The sequence below is a fragment of the Stegodyphus dumicola genome, chromosome X1 (genome assembly GCF_044657685.1).
Source record: "Stegodyphus dumicola isolate Sdum_Otavi_A_Nest chromosome X1, ASM4465768v1".
Taxonomy (NCBI): domain Eukaryota; kingdom Metazoa; phylum Arthropoda; class Arachnida; order Araneae; family Eresidae; genus Stegodyphus; species Stegodyphus dumicola.
In genome coordinates, this window is record NC_140780.1 from 243887316 (window position 1) to 243911975 (window position 24660).

Genomic DNA, 24660 nt, shown 5'->3' on the forward strand with positions numbered 1-24660 from the left:
TGTGAAAAATCTCCTGATTTCTTAAAAAAATCTCCTGATTTTTGAGTGTCATAGGTTGGCAAGTATGACAACACATTTTCTACAATAATTTTCCCAGCTGATATAATGACAGGGAAATTGAATATTCTGCAGGTTCCTTTCCGTATATGTTCTTTAACATGCGCTAGAAGAGCTGTGCGTTTCACATCATTCACATAACTCGGTGACATGTATTTACCCTGAAATTTGCATAATTTTCCGGCCACTTCTTCTTGATGTTGCATTTTCAATGTCGGGTAATACACTGAAGTGACAAAAGTCATGGGATACTTCCTAATATTTTGTCGGTCCTCCTTTCGCCCGGCGAAGTGCAGCAACTCGACGTGGCATGGACTCAACAAGTCGTTGGAAGTCCCCTGCAGGAATATTGAGCCATGCTGCCTCTATGGGTGTCCATAAATGTGAAAGTGTTGACAGTGCAGGGTTTTGGGCACGAACTGACCTCTCGATGATGTCCCATAAATGTTCGATGGGATTCATGTCGGGCGATCTAGGTGGCCAGATCATTCGCTGGAATTGTCCAGAAAGTTCTTCTAACCAATCGCGAACAATTGTGGCCCGGTGACATGGAGCATTGTCATCCATAAAAATCCCATCGTTGTTTGAGTACGTGAAGTCCATGAATGGCTGTAAGTGATCTCCAAATAGCTGAAGGTATCCATTTCCAGTCAATGATCAGTTCATTTGTACCAGAGGACCGAGTCCATGCCATGTAAAAACAGCCCAGAGCATTATGGAACCACCACCAGCTTGAACAGTGCCTTGTTGACAACTTGGGTCCATGGCTTCGTGGGGTCTGCGCCACACTCGAACCCTACCATCAGCTCTTACCAACTGAAATCGTGACTCATCTGACCAAGCCACGGTTTTCCATTCGTTTAGGGACCAACCGATATGCTCACGAGCCCACGAGAGTCGCTGCAGGCGATGTCATGCTGTCAGTAAAGGCACTCGAGTCGGTCTTCTGCTGGCATAGCTCAAGTAAGACAAATTTCGCAGCACTGTCCTATCGGACACATCCCTCATACGTCCTACATTGATTTCTGCGGTTATTTGACGCAGTGTTGCTTGTCTGTGAACATTGACTACTCTACGCAGACATCGCTGGTCTCGGTGGTTAAGTGCAGGTGGTCGGCCACTGCGCTGTCCATGGTGGGATGTTATGCCTGAAATTAGATACTCTCGGCACACTCTTGACACTGTGGATCTCGGAATGTTGAATTCCCTAACGATATCCGAAATGGAATCTCCAACTACCATTCTGCGTTCAAAGTCTGTTAATTCTCGTCGTGCGGCCATAATCACGTCAAAGCCTCTTCACATGAATAACTTGAACACAAATGAAAGCCCTGCCGAAGCACTTCGCATTTATACATTTTCTACGCGATCCTACTGCCATCTGTATATTTGCATATTGCTATCCCATGACTTTTGTCACTTCAGTGTATATGTAGACAATTTGTGTTAGAATGGAAAGCGTTAAGTTAGCTTTCAATCTTTCATCAGACATGGTATCTATTTTGGGTGATGCAAGTTTTGATTTGAGAAAGCTGAATACTAATTCTAAAGAGTTGCATGACTTTTGTCTTCAGAAGGGGTAGTGTGAAGAAAGTAGTGTCCAGAGAGATAGTAAGTTAAAAGTATTAGGGCTAGTGTAGAATTTGGAAAGTGTTTTAAGACTAGACATTACTTTATTGTTGAGAAGTTTAAAAACATTGCAAAATAATAAAAGATCGGTGTTGAGTACAGCAGCTAAGGTGTTTAATCCATTCAGATTTATTTTTTCTATTTGTTGTTTGAATTAAGAGACTTTTATGGGAAATATGGAAGAGAGGTTTGGACTGGGATTCAGAGTTGCTAGCAGAGTTACAATACAATTGGATATAGTGCACAGAAGTTAAAGAATTAAGTGACTTGAAAATAGAGAAGTACTTCTTCGCGAAAGTTCAAAATAAAAGTCCATTTTTTTAAATTCATATTTTCTGTGATGCAGCAGTGATGGTATATAGAGCACTGGATTGGATTGGATTGGATTATTTAATTATGGCAAAGCACATGGGGGCTATCTGCCTAAAGTGAGGGATGCCTTCGTGGAGGACTTTCTAAGGGAAACTGGTTTGTATACATGTTACACATGGGGAAAACCACGAAAACGCCCATGCAGCCAGCCCGTTTGTGGGATTTGAACCTCAGACCGAACTACCAGTGTTCAGTGTCTTTACCGCTCGGCCGCTCGTGGGCCGGTATATGGAGCAATGGCATGTTTTAATTATGAGACTGAGAGAGGAAAGGTATATACAGCATTTATAACGTCGAAAAATATGATAGCACCATCATAGAAGAAGTCGCTTCCTATGCTAAAATTAATAGGTGTCAGGTTCATGAGGATTCTGCGTAATTTCTCCTCCAGCTGGACTTTGTCAATAGTGGATGGACAACCAACATGAGGCTTGTCTTCAAGGCTCTCATTTTTGGAAGGAAATTGGCTGAGGCACTTGAGCAGTCCGTTCACTAAAATGAAGTCTCTCCAAACACAGAACGTATTCTAACAGCCTCTGCAGCTTTGTTTCCTAATTTGTATTCATAAAGCAAAATAGGCCTCAGTCTCCCTTTCCAATATCAGGTTCTTTCGAAGATTGTGCTTCCTGCAAAACTGATAGCGAAAGGTTTGGGGCACTGAACAACTCTCTACTGAATAAGGTTTGAAAGAAATGTAAACATATGTTGTCATTTGAATCAATTTCACCACACTAGCATACCAAAAGTTACTGTTCTCAGAAGCTGCTCAAACTTTCTTGGTTACCTACCTCGATATACATGTGTTTATGCAGGGCTTCTTCCATGAAGATTGCCTCTTCTTTGGCCCACTGTTTCCATATTTGCATCACTGTCATGATATTCCATTGGAAAAAGACATGAATTTCTCAAAAAAATTGCTCTGTCAATACGCCAGAGCTCATTTATGATCATGCAGAAACATGCTATCAAATCAGAAGCATGCTGTATGGCTGCTGTTCTTTTTATGAGGTGTAACTTAAACTACCTGTGCTGATGAAAGGCAAACATATACTATTTCACTACTCTTGTTTTCCTTTCTTATGCAACTTCTGAGGCCTATTATTGGCAGGCAAGGTTTGCATATTATGTGCTACATTTCTAATTTTTTGCATGTCTTCCCATCATCAAGTAAAATCTCAATTTGGGGGGGGGCAATTTTTTTATTGGCAGTATACAGTAATTTAAATATTAATGTCAAAAAATGAGATAAAATGAAATTATGATTGAAGCTTTAAAATACAGTTCTTCATAAATATTTACCCTAATAACAAAACAATGTAACTCTTAATTAGATACAGTAAATAAAACATACATTATACCATATATGCCTCTACTCATTAAGTTTTGAACCTTATATAAACATTTAATACAGGTAATGCACGTCAATGTGTGCATCCCTGATAACATGCAAAATTTCAAGCCGATATTCATTCTCTTGCCACACATTCTGCAACATGTCTGGTGTGACTATGCTAGTGGCATCTCTAACACATTGGTACAATGTCACAATATCATGAACTGTTGTTTTGTACACAATATCTTTCACATACCCCTAAAGAAAGAAATCTAAGGGAGTAATGTCAGGTAATCTCGGGACTCATGGATTAGGCCGTCTCTGCCAATCTGCCTGTTGGGGAAGGTTTCATTAAGAAAATCATGGATTTCTAGAGCCAAATGAGGGGGAATGGCATCTCGCTGAAAGATGATAGTGTCTTGCATACCCTGTACAGAGTTGCCAACTCTCCCGATTTAGGTGGGAGACCCCCGATTTTCGACCGCTCTCCCGCTAACCTGATTTACAATATATTTCTCCCGACTTTTTCTTATTCTTAAAATTTCTCACGATTTTATGGAACTTGGCTAAATTACTTTGTTACATGAACAAAACAAAAAAAAAAAAAAAAAGTGGATTTGGACGTCTGAAAGCAATTGAATTTTCTCTAGATTATATCTAAAACAAAACCTTGCGAATTAGATAACTTTTGCTTTGTGAGTGAGAGCATATACGTATCCAGAAACTTCGTTCTCCAATGGGCATCGTGCTCCACCTGCGTGTCATCTGGCATATATTAGTCAATGAGGACAAAGCAAGCTGTTATTTGGATGTTCTTTAGTTACTTGTTCGGTAGCTTCTTTAGTTACTTCCAGGGGGGGCCCAAGAGCGATGCGCAGTGCAGGGAGAAAGTTATGCCACATACGCATGACGTCATGTGGGTGACAGAGTTAGTTCTTGGCGTTTGTTTACTTTCGTTGCATCAACAGTTTGATTTGATTTGTGTTGTTAATTTGCTATTATACCTAAGCGGAAGTGGCAAATTGTGCTATAGCGTTGTGTCAGAATTATACACGTTAATACTTTTTTTGGCGGAAAACACTTTTTACAATCAGATAAAATAACTATTTTTTTAATGAATTTATGTAGTTTTCATACATAACTGTGATGTAATTTTACATTTATTTTTCATTTTACTGCTATTTTACATTTAAATTGAAAAATTTCTCATTTTAAATCATTTTTTATCATAATCTTCATTTTGTGTATGAGACTTACATTGTAGTGAGATATTTAAACTCAGTGTCATGTTTACCAATACTGAGTACCTAAATGATTAGTTAATAAATTTGCGTATCCAACTTCATTCACATGTTTTGGTTACTTTCTTTACATCCCAAACGTAACTCTATGTATTGAAGCAGCGTCTGGGTTAAGCTTTGCGAACTAAGTAAACTAATACATGCCTCACCGTGAGGAAAGGACAATTTCTCGACCACACTATGCTGCAAACATCGAATGAGTGAGTGACATATTTCCTTCAGTGTTATTTAACTGATGCATACAGGTATGTGTGATGTAATTTAATTGATATAACTTACACATGCTTGAACCTGAAGGAAAACAAATCTGTGTATAATGCTAGAATACAAATAGCGAAAGAGAAAGTAAGATATTCTGTTCAGTGTTATTTAACTGCTGCATATGTTTTAATTTTGATTCCATATAACTTGTTTTTAATTATAAGAGAAAGAAAAATAATTCAATATTGAACACATATTTCGAGTATAACAAAAGTATTTTAAGAAACAAGCTAATAAAAATACATTAGTAATTAAAAATATTTAATTTGTGTACAGACTGAATTGAAATTAAGATGTGGTGGTGTATTTAATTATGGCAAAGCACACTAGGGCTATCTGCGTAATAGGTGTGATGCCTTCGTGGAGGACTTTCTCAGGGAAACTGGCTCGTATACACGTTACGCATGAGGAAAACCACGAAAACACCCATGCAGCCAGCCCGTTCGCGGGATTCGAACCGAACTACCCAGTGTTCAGCGACTTTACCGCTCGGCCGCTGGTGGGCCGAAACTAAGATGTAAGGCAAGTTTATTATTATTATTATTGTGTGTATATGTGTAAGAAAATGTATTTTAATTGTTCCATTTTTAATGTATGAAAGGAAGAATAGGATGCCAATATCGAAGATTATTTACTATAGCAAATAATCACGTCAGGATAAATGTTATATAGAAATCTTGGGAGTGTAAGGGATTATAAGAGTACTTTTAGATTATACTGAAAATATACGCACTTCTGCTAAAATCTGAAGTGAATCAGTATGAAGTGACTTTTCACTTTAAAAAGAATGTGATAAGTATACTATTTAAAAGTATAATGACGGATATTAAGAAATTTGTAGAATTTTATGGTATTTAAATATGAATTTGTTAAGTCAAATCTTTTTATATATATTTTTGCTTGAGATATGTAATTTGAACTGAAAATCACGATCATATATTTCTCATGGAAAGTGCATGAGCAATGAAAATAAATAGAATAATACTTTTTGATTATGTTTCTACCATGGTCTTAGCAGTTATGCCATCATGTGTTCTGTTCAACAAGATTTATTTAGTGCAAACAATACTACGAAAAATATTGAAAAATACCTTGCTTTACAATATTTATTTCCCTTAATTAACTTAAATATCGTTTTTCATTTTCTAATGCTTTCCTTTAAGAAAAGAATTTAATGTTTACAATTATTTTCAGCATTCGTACGAATTCTGTGCATAAAATAAACATTTTTTTTTAACAAAATACTTAATCGGAAAGTATATACCCGGTAGTTCCGGTATATCTACCACATATAAAATGATCATTTTGCTTTAGTTTACATTTTTTCCATTACCAAAATCATGTAGCAGACGCGTCGGCCGATGCGTCTTGTCTCCCGGGTGACGTCACTACCAGCAACCAATGGCACGCTTTTTCCGTTCCTGGCCTAACCTTAGTATATTAAAGAACCTTGAGTTACTTCTTCTCATTTTGTCCTGAGTTGTGTGAGTACACGTGCCTTCAGGAAATAGTTTTAGAAATTATCATCTTTTGTTATGTCTGTGAGAAAGGTGAAATACTCGTGTACGTTTCAAAAATCGTACACAGTTGACTTTCCTTCCATTATTTTCTCAAGGAAATGTAATAAATTTGCGATGTGTACTGCCTGTCGTTGCGATTTTTTCGATTTCGCATGGTGGAAGGGCGGATGTTCTAAAAAATGTGCATACACAAAAACACAAGGACAACAGGAATTGTTTTGAAAAAAACGAAAAATTAAATTTTTCTTCGGAAACAAAGGACCAAAAAGTTATTAATGCAGAATATCTGTTCTCTGCCTTTTTACTGGAGCACAACCTGCCACTGAATGCATCGGATCACGCTGCAGTTTTATTTAGAAAAATGCTTCCCGATAGTGAAATCGATAAGAAATACTCAAGAATCAAAACAGGTGCAATTGTTAAAGAACTGGATTTTAAAAATAAATCTTCAGTTATTGATTGCATTAAAACAGCTCTGTTCTGCCTCTCTACGGAAGCAATAATACCGATTCAAAACTGTATCCAATTGTTGTTTCTTTTTTTAATCCAGAGTCTTTAGAAATTGAGTACAGTTTACTTTCTGTCCCCACTTTAGAAGGACATTTGACAGGTTTTAATATAGCACAGCTAATTATTAAAACTTTAAAAGAAAATGCAGTTCCTCTGGATAATTGCTTAGCACTTGGTGCCGATAATGCACCAGTATTGGTAGGCTTGAAGACTGGTGTTGCAGGCATCTTGAGAAAGGAAAATTCAGATTTGCAGATTATGAGGTGCACCTGTCACCTCTTAAATTTAGCAGCTGAAAAAAGAGCAGCTTCTTTACCAATAAATGCAGATGAACACATTGTTGATATTTATTATTATCTTGAAAGGAGTTCTAAAAGGAAGGAAAAATTGAAACAGTTCCAAGAGCTGCATAACAGCAGTTTACAATTAGAAAACTTGAATGAAGTTATAAAATCAGCTAGGACTGACACCCAGTAGAGTTTAATTGGAAAACTGAAAGATGCTGATGGAATTTTAAAATATAGTGAACTGTCTAGAATTATGTTGGCCATCTTGACAGTTCCCCATAGTAATGCAGAGTGTGAGAGGATTTTCAGTGTTGTTGGAAAATGAGGATTAAATTTAGATCTAATACTAGTGATGATAAATCAGAAAAACTTTTATTAGCAAAAGCAAGCCTACGTGGCAATTGCTAGGAACAAAATTATGAAATTTCTTTCTTAAAGAAAACAAAATCTGCCACTGTTTATAACATTTGTACAAAAACTGATTAAAGTTTTTTTTTTTTTTTTTTTTCGATGCTAGTAATAAAAATGTTTTTTATGTGTACGTGTAGCTTGCATTTAAGAATTAGTTACTATTTAAAGTTAATTCATTATCAAAAACTATATTTTCATCATTTAAAAAGTCTTTTTAGCATTGTGAAAATCTTCTGATTTTTGAGTGTCATAGGTTGGCAAGTATGCCTGTAGCTGTGGAGCAGCATAATTCACCAACATGTCTAGGTAAACATATTCACTTGCATAGTTTTCAAGGAAGAAAAATGGGCCAATCACACATTAACCTTTGTACTGTTCCAAATGTATTCTCATATGGCATGAAGAATTTCTGATCCCCAGATCCATACAATATGGCAGTTAACTGAGCCAAAAAAGGTGCCTCATCAGAAAAACACACATGCTTCAAAAAATCATTGTCCTCATCCAAATTTTCAGCATGTCCTTTGCAAATTGTTCATGTTTTGGGCAATCATCTCTTTGTAATGCCTGATCAATTTAGACCTTGTACGCATACAATTTAAGATGTTTGCGAACCTCTGTATGCATTATACTCTTTATTGTTTGAAGCTTCCACAAAGCTTGTTTAATCGATTTCTGTGGCAACTTCGTGAATGTGGTTTGAACAGCCTGCACAGTCTTCCCTAAAACAGATGGTCTGCCACTGCTTGGTCTATTTCTGAACCAACCCCACTGCTAAAAAAATTTCCATCCATGTTCTGATTAACTTGACATCAGCTGGTTTCTTTCCATAATGGGATCTAAACTTTTGCTGCACAGTAATTGGTGATTTGGGTTCTGCTAGCCTCACAACATATTGAGCCTTCTTCCGGTAGAAAGGCATTTTTATGATATATCTCACACAACATTCCTTGTGGTGAGAATGTTGAATGAGACACAACTGTACAGAAACTTCGTGGGTTCCCTAGTAGACCTGTAATAAAAAAACATCATAAATATAATTAATATTTTGTCTTGAAATCATGGTGAACATTTATAGACACCCCGTATGACGAAGTAAGTAGACCTGTTTTGAAAGATGCAGAAAGAAATTCTTGCTTCATGATTTCAGCATGCACCATGATATAGAATGAACATGATGATACCTGGGAACACAGAAGCAGGCTTGGTAGTTTACTAATAAATGTTTTGTCCAGTATGAAACCATTCGAATGAAAAATTTGCTAATTTGTACAAATTAGCAAATTTTGTTTTGTGATTGCTTATAAATTTGTTCTTAAAGCAATAAATTATGTAGGTAATAGGCTGACTAAATTAGTATATTTGTTCTTTAATATCTCTCCAAATTATGCATAAGTTAAGAAACTTTTAGATTTTAAACAATTTAGGCATATTTTTGATGTGTGAAGACCTAATGAAAAATAAGTTCCCAACTCCAGGAATCTTTCCATTTCTAGTGTTGAAATTATTTATATAAAATTTCACATCTTTTATTTTTTAAAAAATTTGCTAGAAGTAAATGTGCATCAAAAAGTAAAGGCCATAGCCATTTTTTATCAAACCTTCTGTATACATTTTGCAGTTTCAACATTCATTTGCTATGTTTTTGATTTTATTCCAGTTTCTTGGTAATGTATTTCAGTGAATTTAATTCAGACTGTGAATTTATATAATTATAAAAAAAAATGCTAAAAAGTGTTTTTATCAATTTATAGGTGCAGTGGTGTTGAACATTTCATCCTTCAGTTGATAAATGAGCTTCCTGATATGGAATTTATTCTTAATACCCGTGATTGGCCACAAGTGAATAAATACAACAAGCCTTTACCTGTACTTTCTTTTAGCAAAGTATGATAATTGATTTTTTAAAAAAAAAGAATTACTTTATTTAACTTTCTAAATACCTTTGGGAGGATTTCACATTTCTCCTTTCTGTGTTCTGTAATGCGAACTTAGATCTGACAGCGTCTTCTACTTCATCTAAACTTTATGTATGTATGGAGATGTTGCATTTGTGTACTTTTAAGAAATGGTCCCTAAGATGCCATCCCTGATGACATAGTAGTAAGCGGATACTGTCAAAACAGTGCCAACGAATGTCAGTTCAGTTTCTTTGAAAGGCTTAGTTGTTTGTGTTGCCTTTTTCCCTTTCTTGTGAGTCTTTTCTCTGAGCAAAGTTCTTGTTGATGAGGAAATGAAATGTGTTGTAAGTTTGGACACCGAGTACCAAATTTGAAAGTGCCCAACTGTTAGAAAAAGACAATTGCTTAAAACATTGTAGTTAAATGGGCTAAACATATCTTTATCAACCTTCATAGTTTCAGATTTAATGCTAAAAGCTGCATCTCTCCATTTCTATGCATATTCATTTTGTGATTTCTTTCACTTGTCTGACAGTAACATCTGAAATGCATGAATTTTATCATTGTGTGGAGTCTGTCATTATTGTGGGCCTCGGACATCTTATAAATGACAGTATGACTTATAAATGACAATTATATGTGTAGTTCCCACTGGGTTTTGAAAGAAACTCCCTCAGGAGCAGGTCCAAGAAGCTCCCATCCCATTTATCCCTACACCAAGGCATTCAAGATGCCTATTGGCTTGCTGTGTATTTTAAGTGCCTTTTGTAATGTTAATTCCGAGTATTTGTTTCCAAATGAAATAAATCTTTGATAAGCAAATATTTCTTTTATTCAGGATGAAAAGCGTTGTCTTTCAACTGTCGCATTACCCACTTGGTGATGGAAATTAAAGGCAATAACAGGATTAAAAACATGTCAGTCACTCAGCAGTCATCAACTTCAGTAGCTCTGCGAGCAGGTAAAACTGAAAGTACAAAACCTTTATTTAAAGTCTGTAAGGTGTGTGCTGTACATGCTTGCAGTGTGCCAAGCTGGCGATGATGTTTACTTGATTTGTCACACCCCCATGCCATGGAAAGATGCTGTACATTTGCAAACATCCAAGCCATCTCCTTGATTTGAGTCTGGGCCCAGCAATGCTAACCATTATCCCAGTCAGGGTGCCATGTAGGTTGAGTGTTACAATATTTACCTTGAAAATTAATGCACTTGAAAGACATCAAAGTGCTTTTTCTTGACGATCTCCATATAAGTTTTGAAAGCCCAGTTTATTGAAAGAAAGTACAGTTTGCTCCTCTGTGACTGTGAAGTGATCAAGTAGCATTAGTTTCAAACTTTGGAACCAGGAGGGATTGCTCTGAGGCATGCCCCTTTGCCACAAAAACCAATCTCAATCAAGATTTAGAGCTCTTTCTTTGAAGACAGCAATTCCTGTCTGATATAAAAACCTGAAGTCTGATTTCCAACAAGATGCTGACTTTCTTTTGCCACATTTTATAATTAAATAAAAATTACTTACTGTGATGAATAACTTGTATCATTGGATACTTTCTGTGATGCTGCTTGATGCAAGATATTCTACATTTGTGAGGCTCTTGTTCGTTTTGAAACTGTTTATGGATCTACTCAGATGTCTATGTTGATTAAACTTGATCCAGACATCTTCAAAACCTGTGGATTTATATTTGTATCTTCAGAATATCTGTGCAGAGTCTTTATACTTAATGTTTTCAAGCCATCAAATCTTCAGATATTAGCAGCTGTCTTTTTATGATTTTAGTATATGTGTCTACCCATTATGTTCAATTTGCTTGGCGTGATGAGATTTATCATTTAAATAAACTGAGTGTAACATCTTGTGTAATCTTTTGAGGTTATATATTCAGTCTCTGGTTCAAGAATATAACCTAGGTGATACACTAACCATTCAGTGAAGCCATTTGTAATATCTCCCTAGATTGACATGATGATCTAAATGTGTGTTACTGTTTCAGTATTTCGACATGAGCGATAGCACTGGTGATTATAGACTTTTTTATTGTTAAGCACTGATATGGATTTTTTAATTGTCTTATAATCTGTATTGAGGGTTTAAGACAAAAGGCATTACTTTGCAACTGCAAGGGATTCCTGGTATCTTACATTGTCATTGCATCTTCCTAGACATGATACAGTCTTTCTCATGTGCAGTTTGGTTACAAGGAGTGGGGAATCTTACTGATTTTGAAAGTAAGAATTCATTAAACAAACGAATTTCATTTACAATATATAGGCTCACCAGTGGCTGAGTGATTAAAACTGCTAAAGGCTGGTAATTCAACTTGAATTCTGATCCCAGCAAACGGGCTGCGGTGTATGACTGCTGCATGCAGGTTAGGTGGTTTTCCTCATGTGTAACATGGATATGAGCCAACTGTCATTAAAAATCCTTCATGCAGGCATCTCGTCCATCAAGCAGATAACTCTTGTATGCCTCTCCATATTCAAATAACCATTTATATCGTACATATAAATCAGAGTTATTCATAAGAAATTTTCTTAGGAAATTTTTAAAAATAATATAAAAATTTAAAATAAGGAAATAATTAAATGGAAAATAAAATGTGTAAAAAATTTAATTTCTTGCACATATAAAAAAGAAGAAAAAATGGAAAGTAAAATCTAATTTTTGAAGGAACATGAAAAATATTAAAAGACGGAAAAGTATTAAATAAAGAAAATTAAGGTGGAAAAGCTCGTAAGACATAATTCAGATGTAATTTAATAAAGAAATTTTTAAATTTAAATTACAAAACTCCTATTTATATAATGTAAAATTCTGTTATTTAAAATGTTTATAATTTCTTTGAAGTATAATAATATGTTTGTAATTACATATTTATAATTACATTGAAAGGTTTTAAATTTTCTTGTCATTATCAGTGAAAATGAAAGAACAGTTGTATTAAATTATATTATTTATTTATGTAAAATAAAACAGCCTGATAAAAATATCTTCTTTTTTCTGAAGCAGAAGAATAAACAATTTGCTGAAGATTGTAATGTGGTAGCCTGTCCTGCCGAAGATAATATAGTTCTTGTCCCAGTCTAAAGATAATATAGTTCTTGTCCAAAATAATATAGGTCTTGTCCAAAATAATATAGGTCTTGTCCATAAGTGTCTACTTATGGTGGATGCACTATAACTGTGACAATTATGCTAGGTGTATCATTTATATGACTAGTCATTACCCCGAATGCAGTAATGCAATCTTTGTAAAACTTGCTGAATTAGTTATACCATCATTGGATGGGTCTTCGAGGCACGCTTACTTTGTAATTCAAATAACATTATTATGCAAGTTGTCTGAATTCGTACAGCGGCTGAATATACCACCTTATATGCTTTTATGAATTTTGGGGTTGTAACACTTCTTTTTCTCTTTAACTCATTATGTGCATTCATCAGCTCTGTGTTTTGTATCATTTGTTTGTTTGCCTAAGAGGTATTTGCATATTAAGTTTTGAAATTGTTGGACTGCATTTCTCCTTCTGTGCTTCTTCAGTTTTTTAGGATTTTATGGAAGATTGTTGTTTGAATCAAATCATCCACAAACCAATATTTAAAATTTTCAGTGCTGTTAAAGAAGATACTGAGATTAATTTGCATCATACTTCTGATTGAAGTTCTAAGATCTTAGTTGTCTTGTGATTAGTTTCTTTTCCTGAAATATTAAATAGGGCATGTATAAAAAGTAAAGCAATCTATCAATATTTATTCTTAAAAATTGTGAATTCATAAAATGACCTAACATTTATTTGCTGATAATAGCCTCCTTTGTCACATTAAGTTTCCTTAAAAAATATTTCTGATCTTGTTATATGGTAAATACATAATTTCATTGCCATGTATGATGATCGCATACTTGTTTGTTTTGAATTCTTTTAACTTTAGAATGCATTTGATACTTTTCTGTTAAAAGAAGGAGCATCAATTTAGTAATTTTCTCTCCTAGATTTTTAGTTGCCTAACCAAATGAATTGGCAGTTGCTAGATATGAACATCTGCAAATTAACCAAAAACCCACTCACATTATTGATCTTGATATAGGATGCCATGTGCAGAATGATAAAATAAACATCAACCTGCAATTTCTTACCTGATTGAAGTAACATGTCTGCAATTACATGGAATGATGCAAATGTTTTAACATTGTTATATTAAATCAGTTTTATATCTTATATAATTTAAAATTGATCTGATGAATCTGTTTTAAATTTGTCTTTATTTTTTATTTATTCTGAATTTAATAAATTAGTCATACTTTTGATGAAACTTGACATATTTTTAGGCTCACCGCCATCTAGTTATAATTCATGCTAGTGTTTATGTTAGGTGCAAAGTATTCCCCATTAAACAGAAAAGTACCTTGCATTTTACAGAATTTTAAAAGTACATTAGTCATTTGGAATGCATTTTGAGCTAAGCTGTAATGTAATAGTAGATGTAAGAATTGGACTACCTTTCAAGACTTAATTTCATTCTTCTAACTCAAGCTACTTCTTAACCCTTTTTTCTAGACTGATCAGTTCTGGGATATCATGTATCCTGCTTGGACATTTTGGGAGGGTGGTCCAGCTATCAGTTTGTATCCAACTGGTTTAGGAAGATGGGATTTGCAAAGAGATCTAATTAATAAGTGAGTGGAGTATTTTATTTGTCTTTATAACAATGTTTTTATGTGTTTAAATATATTTGATTTAAAAGTGTATTAAACATAGAACAGTGTTAAAAATGGCAGTAATCAAATAAATAACTAACTTTGGATGTATTGGTTTTTAAGGTTGGGTCTTAAGAGGATGATTTCAGGTGATGAATTTTTTTTTTTTTTTAGTTCATTTTCTTATGTATAAAGCAGGGGGGGGAAATCGGGTTATATTTACTGATGTATTCATTCTAGTAGAAGTATTGATAGAGTCATAAACTTGCTTGAGTATGCATTATGTAAAGCAAGTAATTATTTCATACTAAAATCAGTGCTTGTAGTTTGGAGATTGCTTGACCTTGCATTTATCTCTTGAAGTCTATTATAATGTCACTAATATTGAAGTAATTCCTAAGTTATGTGCCTTCAGAAGAGTAATTTATATTTATCAGCTTCTGCATTTTATTTAAAAAGTGGTGAGCATGAATGGAAATGGGTGATAGAATTATCATCAGTGTATTATTCAAAAATGGTTCTCTTTAAGGTTAGGAATATCATTCATATACAGGGTTCGTACGGTCCTTAAAAGTCCTTAATTTTTTCAAAAATGATTTTTGGTCCTTAAAAGTCCTTAATTTTGGCCAAAATGAATATATGGTCCTTAATTTTGCTCATTTGACATTTCTTATCATTTCTAATGATTGCCATTCTATGTGTGAATTGTGATTTCTCATGATTATGGAATTAAAATTGCACGGCTCTTAACCAATCTGTTGGCGGATTTGCGTTGCAAACGATAAAAAAAAAACAATTAGCTACCCGAACGAAAGTATCGGTGTCTGATTGGCTATTCACCCAATCTTTCGAAACAGGTGTTATCCATAAATTTAGGCAGATTGTGACGAAAGCGTGAAGCCGGAAGTTCTTTAAGAGGCGAAAGTGATGATGAAGGTGCTCGAAAAAAAAGGGGGGGATTCTGAAAATATTTGCCAAAATTAGAGCAATTCCAACCTGGAAGGACACAACCCTTCCGGCGCCACTAGGAACGAGATGCCTGGAAAGTGCATTTTCAATAAACTGTGGCTTCATCAAGCTGACTACAAAGACTGGATATTGATGGATGGCAATCCTTAAATATAGTCTTTGTCTGAAACAAATTGAAATTTCTAGAATGGGAGAGTCAGCGCTGAAAATTAGGTTTCGTTTTATCAATTCAATTTGTTTTTGCACGGTTTTGCTTAGCTTAATTTCTGTGTTTGTTTCAATTAAGCCATAAATTAATTTTTTATCACCTTCTACGGAGTTTATTCTCTTTTGCACATACTAATATGTATGGGATATCGGGATTATGAGTTTATTTCTGCAGAGGGTCTGTTATCGATTTCGCGGGAAATCTGTTGGCTCCATTTCGATTTTAGGTCGCCAAGGGCAAATTCGGTAATGCTAGCCGAGAAAAAGTGAAGTTCGGAAATACGTTTTGAAGCTTCAATAGACAATTAAGTATTTGGTGTAAACCTAAGTTGTTGATATAATGCATAATTTTTGCTAATGGTGATACAATTATTATTTGAAAATAACTAATTAAAAATTTTTTAATATTTTTAAAGCTGAAAACAACTAATTGAAACTAATTCTCCTGAATTAACTAGACGCAAAATTAACTTTCATGAATTACTAAAGTTATTGGGTAGAAGTTTAAGTGAAAATATACATTTCGTATTATATATATATATATATATTATACAGTTCAAAATCCGAAGTCTGGACTCGTCGGGACTTCGGCGATCCCAGATTTGAGATTTTTCCGGATATTAGATAATTTTAAATCTACTAAGATGGCACGTAGAAATAATAAAATTGAAAATATGAAATCGTGATTTATGAAATAATGAAGCATTTATGATTTAAAGGGTATCAAAATTTACAAAAGAAAAGAGCTTAATATTTATATGTTTACTTTTTAAGGTTTATATTTATTTTAACTAACATTTATTTTAAGTTTAAACTATCTTTCCTGTCAAGCCTTACTTTCCCCTGGAATTGCCAATGCCAGAGTATGTAAATTTTAGTAGAACACGCAAGGATTCAAATTATCAGCGGAAGTATTCTGAGTTAAATAGAAAGGAAACGAGTTCGAAGTGTGCTTTCTTACTTCACGAGTGTGGAGGTGGCTAGTTAGAAATTGAAGAACCACGCGTTTCGGCTTGTGTACTTGCCTCGGCAAATTATTAATCTTTCAACGTAATATTCAGAGTTTGCTGAATTATCAGCGGTATGTTAGAACGCGGTAAGGTTAGTTACGTTTAGAGAGCCTCGTAGTTAGTCACTTGTTATTATCTCTTTTCAGTTCCTTATTTTTATTTTACCGCCTGGTCGGCGTAGTTTGTGAGCGTCAAGAGCACGCATTTGTAACTTCTAACGTTGAATAAAATGGATTTAAACCCTTCTCAAGACTTGGGTCTATTTACAGTTCTCAGCAGTCACCACTTTGTTGCATGCAGGTTGGAAGCACGCAACTTTACATTGGCGCTGGAACACTTCTCGAACTGAAATGGCCGAAAATTGGATGGAAGCCGCGGGACAACAACAAGAAGTGGCAAGCCAATTGGAAGGATTTGGATACCTGGTCCAGACGTTGAGAGCGTCAATCAAGCCAAACGTCAATTTCGACGGAAACAAATTCGGTGGCGATATTTCTAGAAAGCCTCGACCGATCACTTTCAGCTCTACCCTGTGCCTGAAAGACAAAAAGTTGCCATCTGCACTAAGAGGACAGGCCGCGCTATGGTGGAAGAATATAGGCAAATTTTTATTAGGGGAATTCGGAGGCCAGACATATACATTTGAAAATTTCAAAAAATCGTTATTAAAGGCCTTCCCCATAGTGAAAGATCGAGCAAGGCTAGAAGCCGAACTATATAGTTTCTATCAACGGAATATAGAAGAGTTGACGGACTTTATTCTGCGAAAAATTAAGCTGACGGATATGCTGTATGGGAAGAAACCCGACGCGGAGATTATTGAAATAATCTTACCAAGATTGTTACCTGCTGTTCAAGACTACTTCGAGATTAGAAACCCAAGCACATTGCAGGATCTCTTCGAATTGGCGGTCAAGTTTCAAAATCGCAGAATAGCTGGAAAAGCTAGAGGGGCATCATATTCTCAAAGTATCCGAAGGCAATCTTCAAATGGGCAGACCAGAAATGCAAACCGCTCTTATGGGGGAAAGAGCTATCAAGCTAACTCATCGAACCTTGAAGGTCAAGGCCCAAAAAGGAAATTTGAAAACAAACGTCCGCGTACCCAGAAGGCAGAAGTTGAAAGAAAAGCTTTAAACGAGTAGAAGGGCCTGTGAAAGCGAGGGTCCAGACCCCGGAAGTTTTGAAAAATCCCTCAAAAAGATACTTAAATACGGTCATCGTAAAAAACTCCTATCTACCAATTATACAAGTCCTGGTTGGCGATGTACCAGTAGAAGCCCTCATCGATACAGGAGCAGAGTAACTTTATGAGTGATACATTTTTCAAGAATTTTTATAGGTTACGATTATTTAAAAATAAAAACACAGAAATTATAGCGACGCAAGGAAAAACTTGTCAATGCATCGGGAAATTATCATTAAACATACAGGTAAAAGATGAAAGCCTCAAAGTATTAATTTTTGTAGTAAAAAATCTGCAAAATCCACTTATTTTAGGTATGGAGTTTTTAAGGGCCGCGAGGGCCAAACTGAATTTTCAAGACAGTTCTATTGTGCTGGAGATGGACCGCAGGGTGGTGGAACCAGTGGAAACAACCGCAAGTTGACCTTAGCCATTTGAATGACCATGAAAGTCAAGCCGTCCAGCAAGTGGTGAGTACTTTTTCAAACTTGTTTTCAGAACGGCCTGGCAGCTGTCAAATAGTTGCGCATCAGATACAGTTAACTGCCGACAAACCCTGTAGGACTAAACCTTACCAGTATGATAAACAGAAAGAACAAATAATTGAAGAACACATTCAGGAAATGTTGAAGAACCAGATAATAACACCCATAAATAGTGAGTACGCGAGTCCACTCGTACTATGTAGGAAAAAGAACGAGTTTCCTCCTTCAGATAAAAGGGCTTGGAGGTTTGCTATCGATTACAGAAAACTGAATAGTATTACTAAATTCCCAGTTTACCCTTTGCCGGTTATAGAGGAAATTATTAGAAAGATTAAATCTACTAGGTACATGACTACTTTGGACTTAACGTCTGGCTACTATCAAATAGCTATGAGACCCGAAGACATACATAAAACCGCATTTATAACAAAATCGGGCACTTATGCATTTTTACGCATGCCCTTTGGGTTGTGTGGGGCCCCATCAACATTCCAGAGAGCTATGGATATTGTTCTAAAGCCTGTCCTAGGAAAATCAACTTTAATCTATCTATATGATAAAATTATAACGAGTAGTACATTGGAACAACAAATTAAAGATTTAGAAGAGGTTTTTAAAGTATTAAAAGAGGCCGGTCTTACAATTAACGCCTCAAAATGCAAGTTTGCAACTAAAGAACTTAAATATCTGGGTTATAAAATTTCGCAAAAGGGTATAGAAACTCAAGATTCAAAAATAAAAGCCATCAAGAATTTCCCACCTCCCAACACCGCCAAGAAACTTTCTTCTTTCCTTGGGTTATGTTCTTATTATCGGTCATTCATAAAAGATTTCGCTAATATTGTTGAACCCGTGTTAGTAATTAAAAGAAAAAAAGTAAATTCACGTGGACAGCGGAAGCAAATACCGCATTTGAAAGATTAAAAGAAGCGCTCATCAATGCCCCTGTTCTGAAATTCCCAGAGGGGGACGAAAACCTGGAAATTGCAGCAGATGTGTCGGACTATGCTGTGGGTGCGGTTCTTACGCAAAATAGCCATTCTTTGGCATTTTTTAGTAAAACGTTGAATCATACACAAAGGAATTATACAGCTACAGAGAGAGAAACATTAGCCGTATTAATGGCTGTACACAAATTTCGAGTTTATTTCGGCAAAGCGCCAGTAACAGTCTTTTCGGATCATGCGGCTGTTGGTAGACTTTACTCGGGGAAAAACCTAACGCCCAGGTTAATAAGATGGGCTTTAAAACTCCAAGAATATAATCTAACAATAAAATGTAAACCGAGTAAGGAAAACAATGTAGCTGACGCACTTTCTCGTATAAAACTGGATGATGAAGGTAATGAACTTAAATGCACTGTGTTGACTTCAAAAATTTTAGATTCTAGAGATACAATTATCGCTGAACTGAAGGCTGATCCTGAATTTGGAAGTATCTATGCATATTTGAAAGACCCCGAAAGCTTTGAACATACAGATATCGATGCGATAAGAAGTAGAGCAGAAAACTATGAAATAATAGATAATTTATTATTTTATACGAAAACAACAAACGAAAATCTCGAGTACAAACCAGTCATCCCAGCTTCGCTTCGATTCAGCATTTTGAAGGAATTACACGACGCGAAAACAGCGGGTCATTTAGGGGTCAGAAAGACTTTAAAAAGGGTACGCGAGGCGGTATATTTCCCGCAATTATACAAAACAGTAACTGCGTATGTCAGGTCCTGCAATCAATGTCAGTTAATAAATGATATTAATTACAGCCCAGCCGGGTACTTAAATAGCATTCGCGCTACATTTCTGAATGAAATTTTAGGCATAGCTCTTCTTGGTCCTTTTCCCCCGGAGTGAGTTAAATAAAAATCGTTTTCTTTTAGTAATTGTAAATCATTTTTCGAAATGGACAGAAATTGTTCCACTTAAACACGCGTCAGCCAAAACAGTCGCAGATGCATTCTTACACAGATACATTTTAAAATACGGTGCACCGATAAAAGTCATTAGCGATAACGGTAAACAATTCATTAGTCAAATATTTGAAAACATATGCACTGGACTTGGCATACGCCATATCAAAATGGTTCCGTATAGACCACAGGCAAACATAGCAGAAAGAGTTAATAAAAACATTGTAAAAATAATTCGCACACATCACAAGCGCTGGGATGGCTACATAAATGAGTTAGCTTATTCTTTAAGAACGGCAAATCACGATACTACGGAAAAACCCCAGCAGAATTATTTTTAGGCCAAAAGTTAATTACGCCTTTAGATAAATTATTCTTTGTGCAACAAAGAGAGCAAGAATTTAAAGAGAAAGACGTGCAAACGCTTATTGACCAAGCGGTTAAAAGCTCGGATACGGCAAGAAATAGGCAAAAAGTATATTATGATAGAAAACGCCGTGAAGCAGATTTTAAAGTTGGGGATAAAGTGTTGAAGCGCAAATTTTCTTTATCAAGTGCCCCAGACAATTTTACTGCAAAGTTAGCTCCAAAATTTGAAGGCCCCTATGTAATTCAGGAAATCAAAGGAGTCGTATTGTACCTTAAGAACGAGAGAGGGGAAATCTGTAAAGCAAGTCCCGACCAGGTGAAAAATACTATAATCAAAATGATTTTGAAATCCTTAAAAGTTTCTTGCAGGACTCGAGCGTAAAAGAAGTAGAAGGTCCAGAAGTAACGTCATCCGTTCCACGTCCAGAAGTAACGTCACCCGTTCAAGAAGCAGAGAACTGAAGAGAAACCTAGCCCTTCTACAACCCATGCCACGGTACCGAAAAGATGAAACGAAAACTTTCAGACTCCAGCATTTAAGAAAAACAAGAAAGGAAAGCCGCAGCGTAAAGAAACTTTGGTAAAGAGGAAAACACCACTTACAACGTATCGCAGTAGAAATTATACATCGAGGAGAACGCTCCCAGGGCCAGAGAGTCAGGTGCAAACAAGGCCGCCGTTCCTGAAAAAGAAAAGACAGCAGGAGGAACGAAAAGACCACCACCAACAGAAGAAATTCAAGAATGACTCCAGACCGGAGGACGCCAAAACTAGAAGGGGAAAAACGGAAAAGACAGCAACCCGACAACTACCACTCCAAGAGGCCAGCATGCAGAAGGCGAAAAAGAAAAATTAACGTGGACGACACTCAGAGGTCATTAAGGAGAAGACTGACGTCCATGAAACCTATAACGTGGGAGCAGTTTTGCCAGAAAAGAATGATGGAGTTCCAATCATCGAAAACTCAAAGATAAGTTAAAATCTTCTATAAATTTTTTTTTTCTTTTGTTCCGAAATGTTATGCGTAAATACGAAGTTCTATGTTTTGACGGAAGTCAATGTGTCTCGGTTGAGACTTAGTTTTGTTTTATTTTATTTAGCTAAGGCAAAAGTATTATTTTCTTTAAGCATAAAATCTAAGAAAAAGCAGTTTCTGTTGGTCGAAAGACTAATTTTGTTATGTTAAAGCCAAAATTTGGCCGAAGATAAAAATAACTTCGTATTCTTGTATTAATAAGAACTTTAGTTTCAGTGCCGCCAGCTTGGCGAAGAATGAGTAAAGTAAAAATTTATTTTTCTCTTATTCATTTTATGGTAAATTGTAAAAATCATATGTATTAGAATTTTGTAAATATACGTAAATACTTGAAAGTTATGTAAAAGTAGAATTTAGTCTAGAAGCATAAAATTTTAGATGCTAAAAGTAAATGCTCAAAAGCAATGGATTCAAATTTAAGTATTAAACTGTAGATAAAATCATGCTTTAGAGCGAAAGCCTGCATGTCTAAAGATGAATGAGGGGGAAGTTAGAATGAATGTGTTTTGTAGGGTTCTCCACCTACACTTGAATTTTAAGAATGTTAAAGTAGCTCATCGAGTTGTAGAATGTCGAGTAAGGTGTGTCTATTTGGTCGTTGAATTCTAACAAATCATTGTGGTTATGGGAAGTGTTGCTATACTAAAACACGAATATTCCCGTTTGACACCACACATGGTGGAGAGCCAGGGTAAAGTTAAATTCATGTTTGAATACTTGAATGAATGTGAATTAAGCAGTAACTAAGGAAAACAAATCGTTTAAAAAAACAAATACTTATTCAGTGTGATGAAAGTGTAAATTATAATGTATTTAGAAAGATACTGATACTTATTCCTTCCAGATGCTGGAAGGAAGAGACCAAGATTGATTGCTGAAGTCCAGGAAAATTTGCTGTAAGAAGAGAGATTTAAATAAGTATACACAGAGGTTTATTATACCTTTTGTGAGATAACAGATTTTTTTGTGTAAACGAGGCTCTTAAGGTTTAGTTCAGAATTGTAGAAACTTTTCAACAGGTCGTTTGTAGGACCTGGTTCCAAGTTTTCCAAATTCTGGCAGCGGCAAATGTAGGGTTTATATTTATTTTAACTAACATTTATTTTAAGTTTAAACTATCTTTCCTGTCAAGCCTTACTTTCCCCTGGAATTGCCAATGCCAGAGTATGTAAATTTTAGTAGAACGCGCAAGGATTGAAATTATCAGCGGAAGTATTCTGAGTTAAATAGAAAGGAAACGAGTTCGAAGGTGTGCTTTCTTGCTTCACAAGTGTGGAGGTGGCTAGTTAGAAATTAAAGAACCACGCATTTCGGCCTGTGTGCTTGCCTTGGCAAATTGTTAATCTTTCAACATAATATTCAGAGTTTGCTGAATTATCAGCGGTATGTTAGAACGCGGTGAGGTTAGTTACGTTTAGAGAGCCTCGTAGTTAGTCACTTGTTATTATCTCTTTTCAGTTCCTTATTTTTATTTTACCGCTGGGTCGGCGTAGTTTGTGAGCATCAAGAGCACGCATTTGTACCTTCTAAAGTTGAATAAAAGGGATTTAAACCCTTCTCAAGACTTGGGTCTATTTACATTTCTCAGCAGTCACCACTTTGTTGCATGCAGGTTGGAAGCGCACAACTTTCTTTACAACTTTATTAAACATTTCTTTCAATGTGAGTTGTTTGATTCGTTTTCTCTGCTAATACTTTAGACAAATACTATAGACATATAATTTCTTGTTCAGTTATTAAGCTCCATTTTTCAAGTCCTGTAATTGCTGTGTCGAGAATTCCGAATAACTTGTCAATCAAAATTTTTTCTCGTTCAGTAACCTCTGTGTTACTTTCTTCACTATCGGGAGCTGTATTTTCTGGATTTAGAACCATACTACAGATATCGCCCTCCATTGATTGATGATTGGGCATTGTCACCGCAATGAAAAACTTCTGTTTAACTTCGCTAAATTCTGCCGCCTGGTGCGGCCATGCGAGCTCTGGCACTGGTTCTGGCTTTATGTGAATAACAAATCAGTTATTCTTAATTCAAATAGCACTAAATATAATCGTTTGTCCTATGAGTATCATTAACAAAATCTATTTTTAGCATAAGGAAAGAAATTTCTGCTAATTCTCCCCTTGTCAACATTTTAGCGCATTAAACTTAAATCTGTAATCGGATAATATTCTGTTATTTGGCATCGCTGCATGATTCATCACTCAAGTTGTCATCCGTTGATAAACATGCAGTGATGAAAGCAAAATACAATAAATAATGATTCGCGATTTCGGCATCAAGGATATAAAATATTAGTTGGTGTAAAATTAACAAATGTTTCGGTTTGAGATTATGCCAAGCAGATACGCAGCTATAGAGTCAAGTTACTAATCACACAAATTTATGCTAAAATAATTATTTCTTCAGTAATGAGATATTTTATTTAGCGCCAAACTGAGATTAAGAATCGGGATTTCCGGCATGTTTTTTTATGATGAGGAAAAAAATCTAATGCGCGTGCATAAGGCATACCCCTTCCCTTCAAAAAAGCCCTAAAAAATTGGTTGGTGGTGGCTTTGAGGTCCGGATTTTAGATCATTCCAGATATTGGATGTCCGGATCTCGGACTTTGTACTGTATATATATACATCTTTTAAAATATAACTTACCAGTATGAATTCACTCTTTTAAAATAATTCTACTTTAATTAAACTTAGGAGATAATATAATCAATTAATCAATGTTGTTTAGGAAATAAATTACCGTATATACCCGCGTATAAGTCGAGATATTTTGGACCAAAAAAAAGACTTCAAAGTGGGGGGGTCGACTTATACGCGGGGCCATAAAAAATGAAAAGAATCGGAAGTTCAAAAATTTCTTTGTATAATGCAGTTGTTTTCTTTCCGCACTCGAATTAGACGACTTATCAAATAAGTCACTTACTTGAAGTAATTTCATGACTTAAATTATATGACGAACTACAGTGGTGGCCAAAATTGTGGACACGTTTGGAAATTTTTATGTTTTTGCCCCTGAAAAATGCGAATGCCTGCGAAATACCCTCTGAATGATTATAAAATAATTTAAAAAATGTTGTATTAGCAATGAACTAGACGGCACGGAAGATGATACTGTCTTTGAAAGTGAAAATGACGACGAAGGCTGGAGTAGTGATTGTAACAATACAGAGTCCAAGATTGAAAGTATGTATGATG

At 35.4% G+C, this 24660-nt stretch overlaps 1 protein-coding gene across 3 annotated transcripts in view; it reads left to right on the forward strand.

The window, feature by feature from the left end:
* The window catches only part of LOC118179673 (protein O-glucosyltransferase 1-like), a 116412-nt gene that overhangs the window by 57331 nt on the left and 34421 nt on the right, over positions 1–24660 (forward strand). For 2 of the 3 annotated variants that reach the window (XR_015038428.1, XM_085807338.1), the window contains exons 4-5: positions 9436–9568; positions 14146–14264. Coding sequence is in view for 2 of the 3 variants with exons in the window: in XM_085807338.1 (XP_085663464.1) it covers positions 9436–9568; positions 14146–14264 (252 nt within the window). In the remaining variant the exon portion in view is untranslated. Of the gene's footprint in view, positions 1–4769; positions 5471–9435; positions 9569–14145; positions 14265–24660 lie in introns of those variants that run through there. The other variant, XM_085807339.1, reaches the window with a different exon arrangement.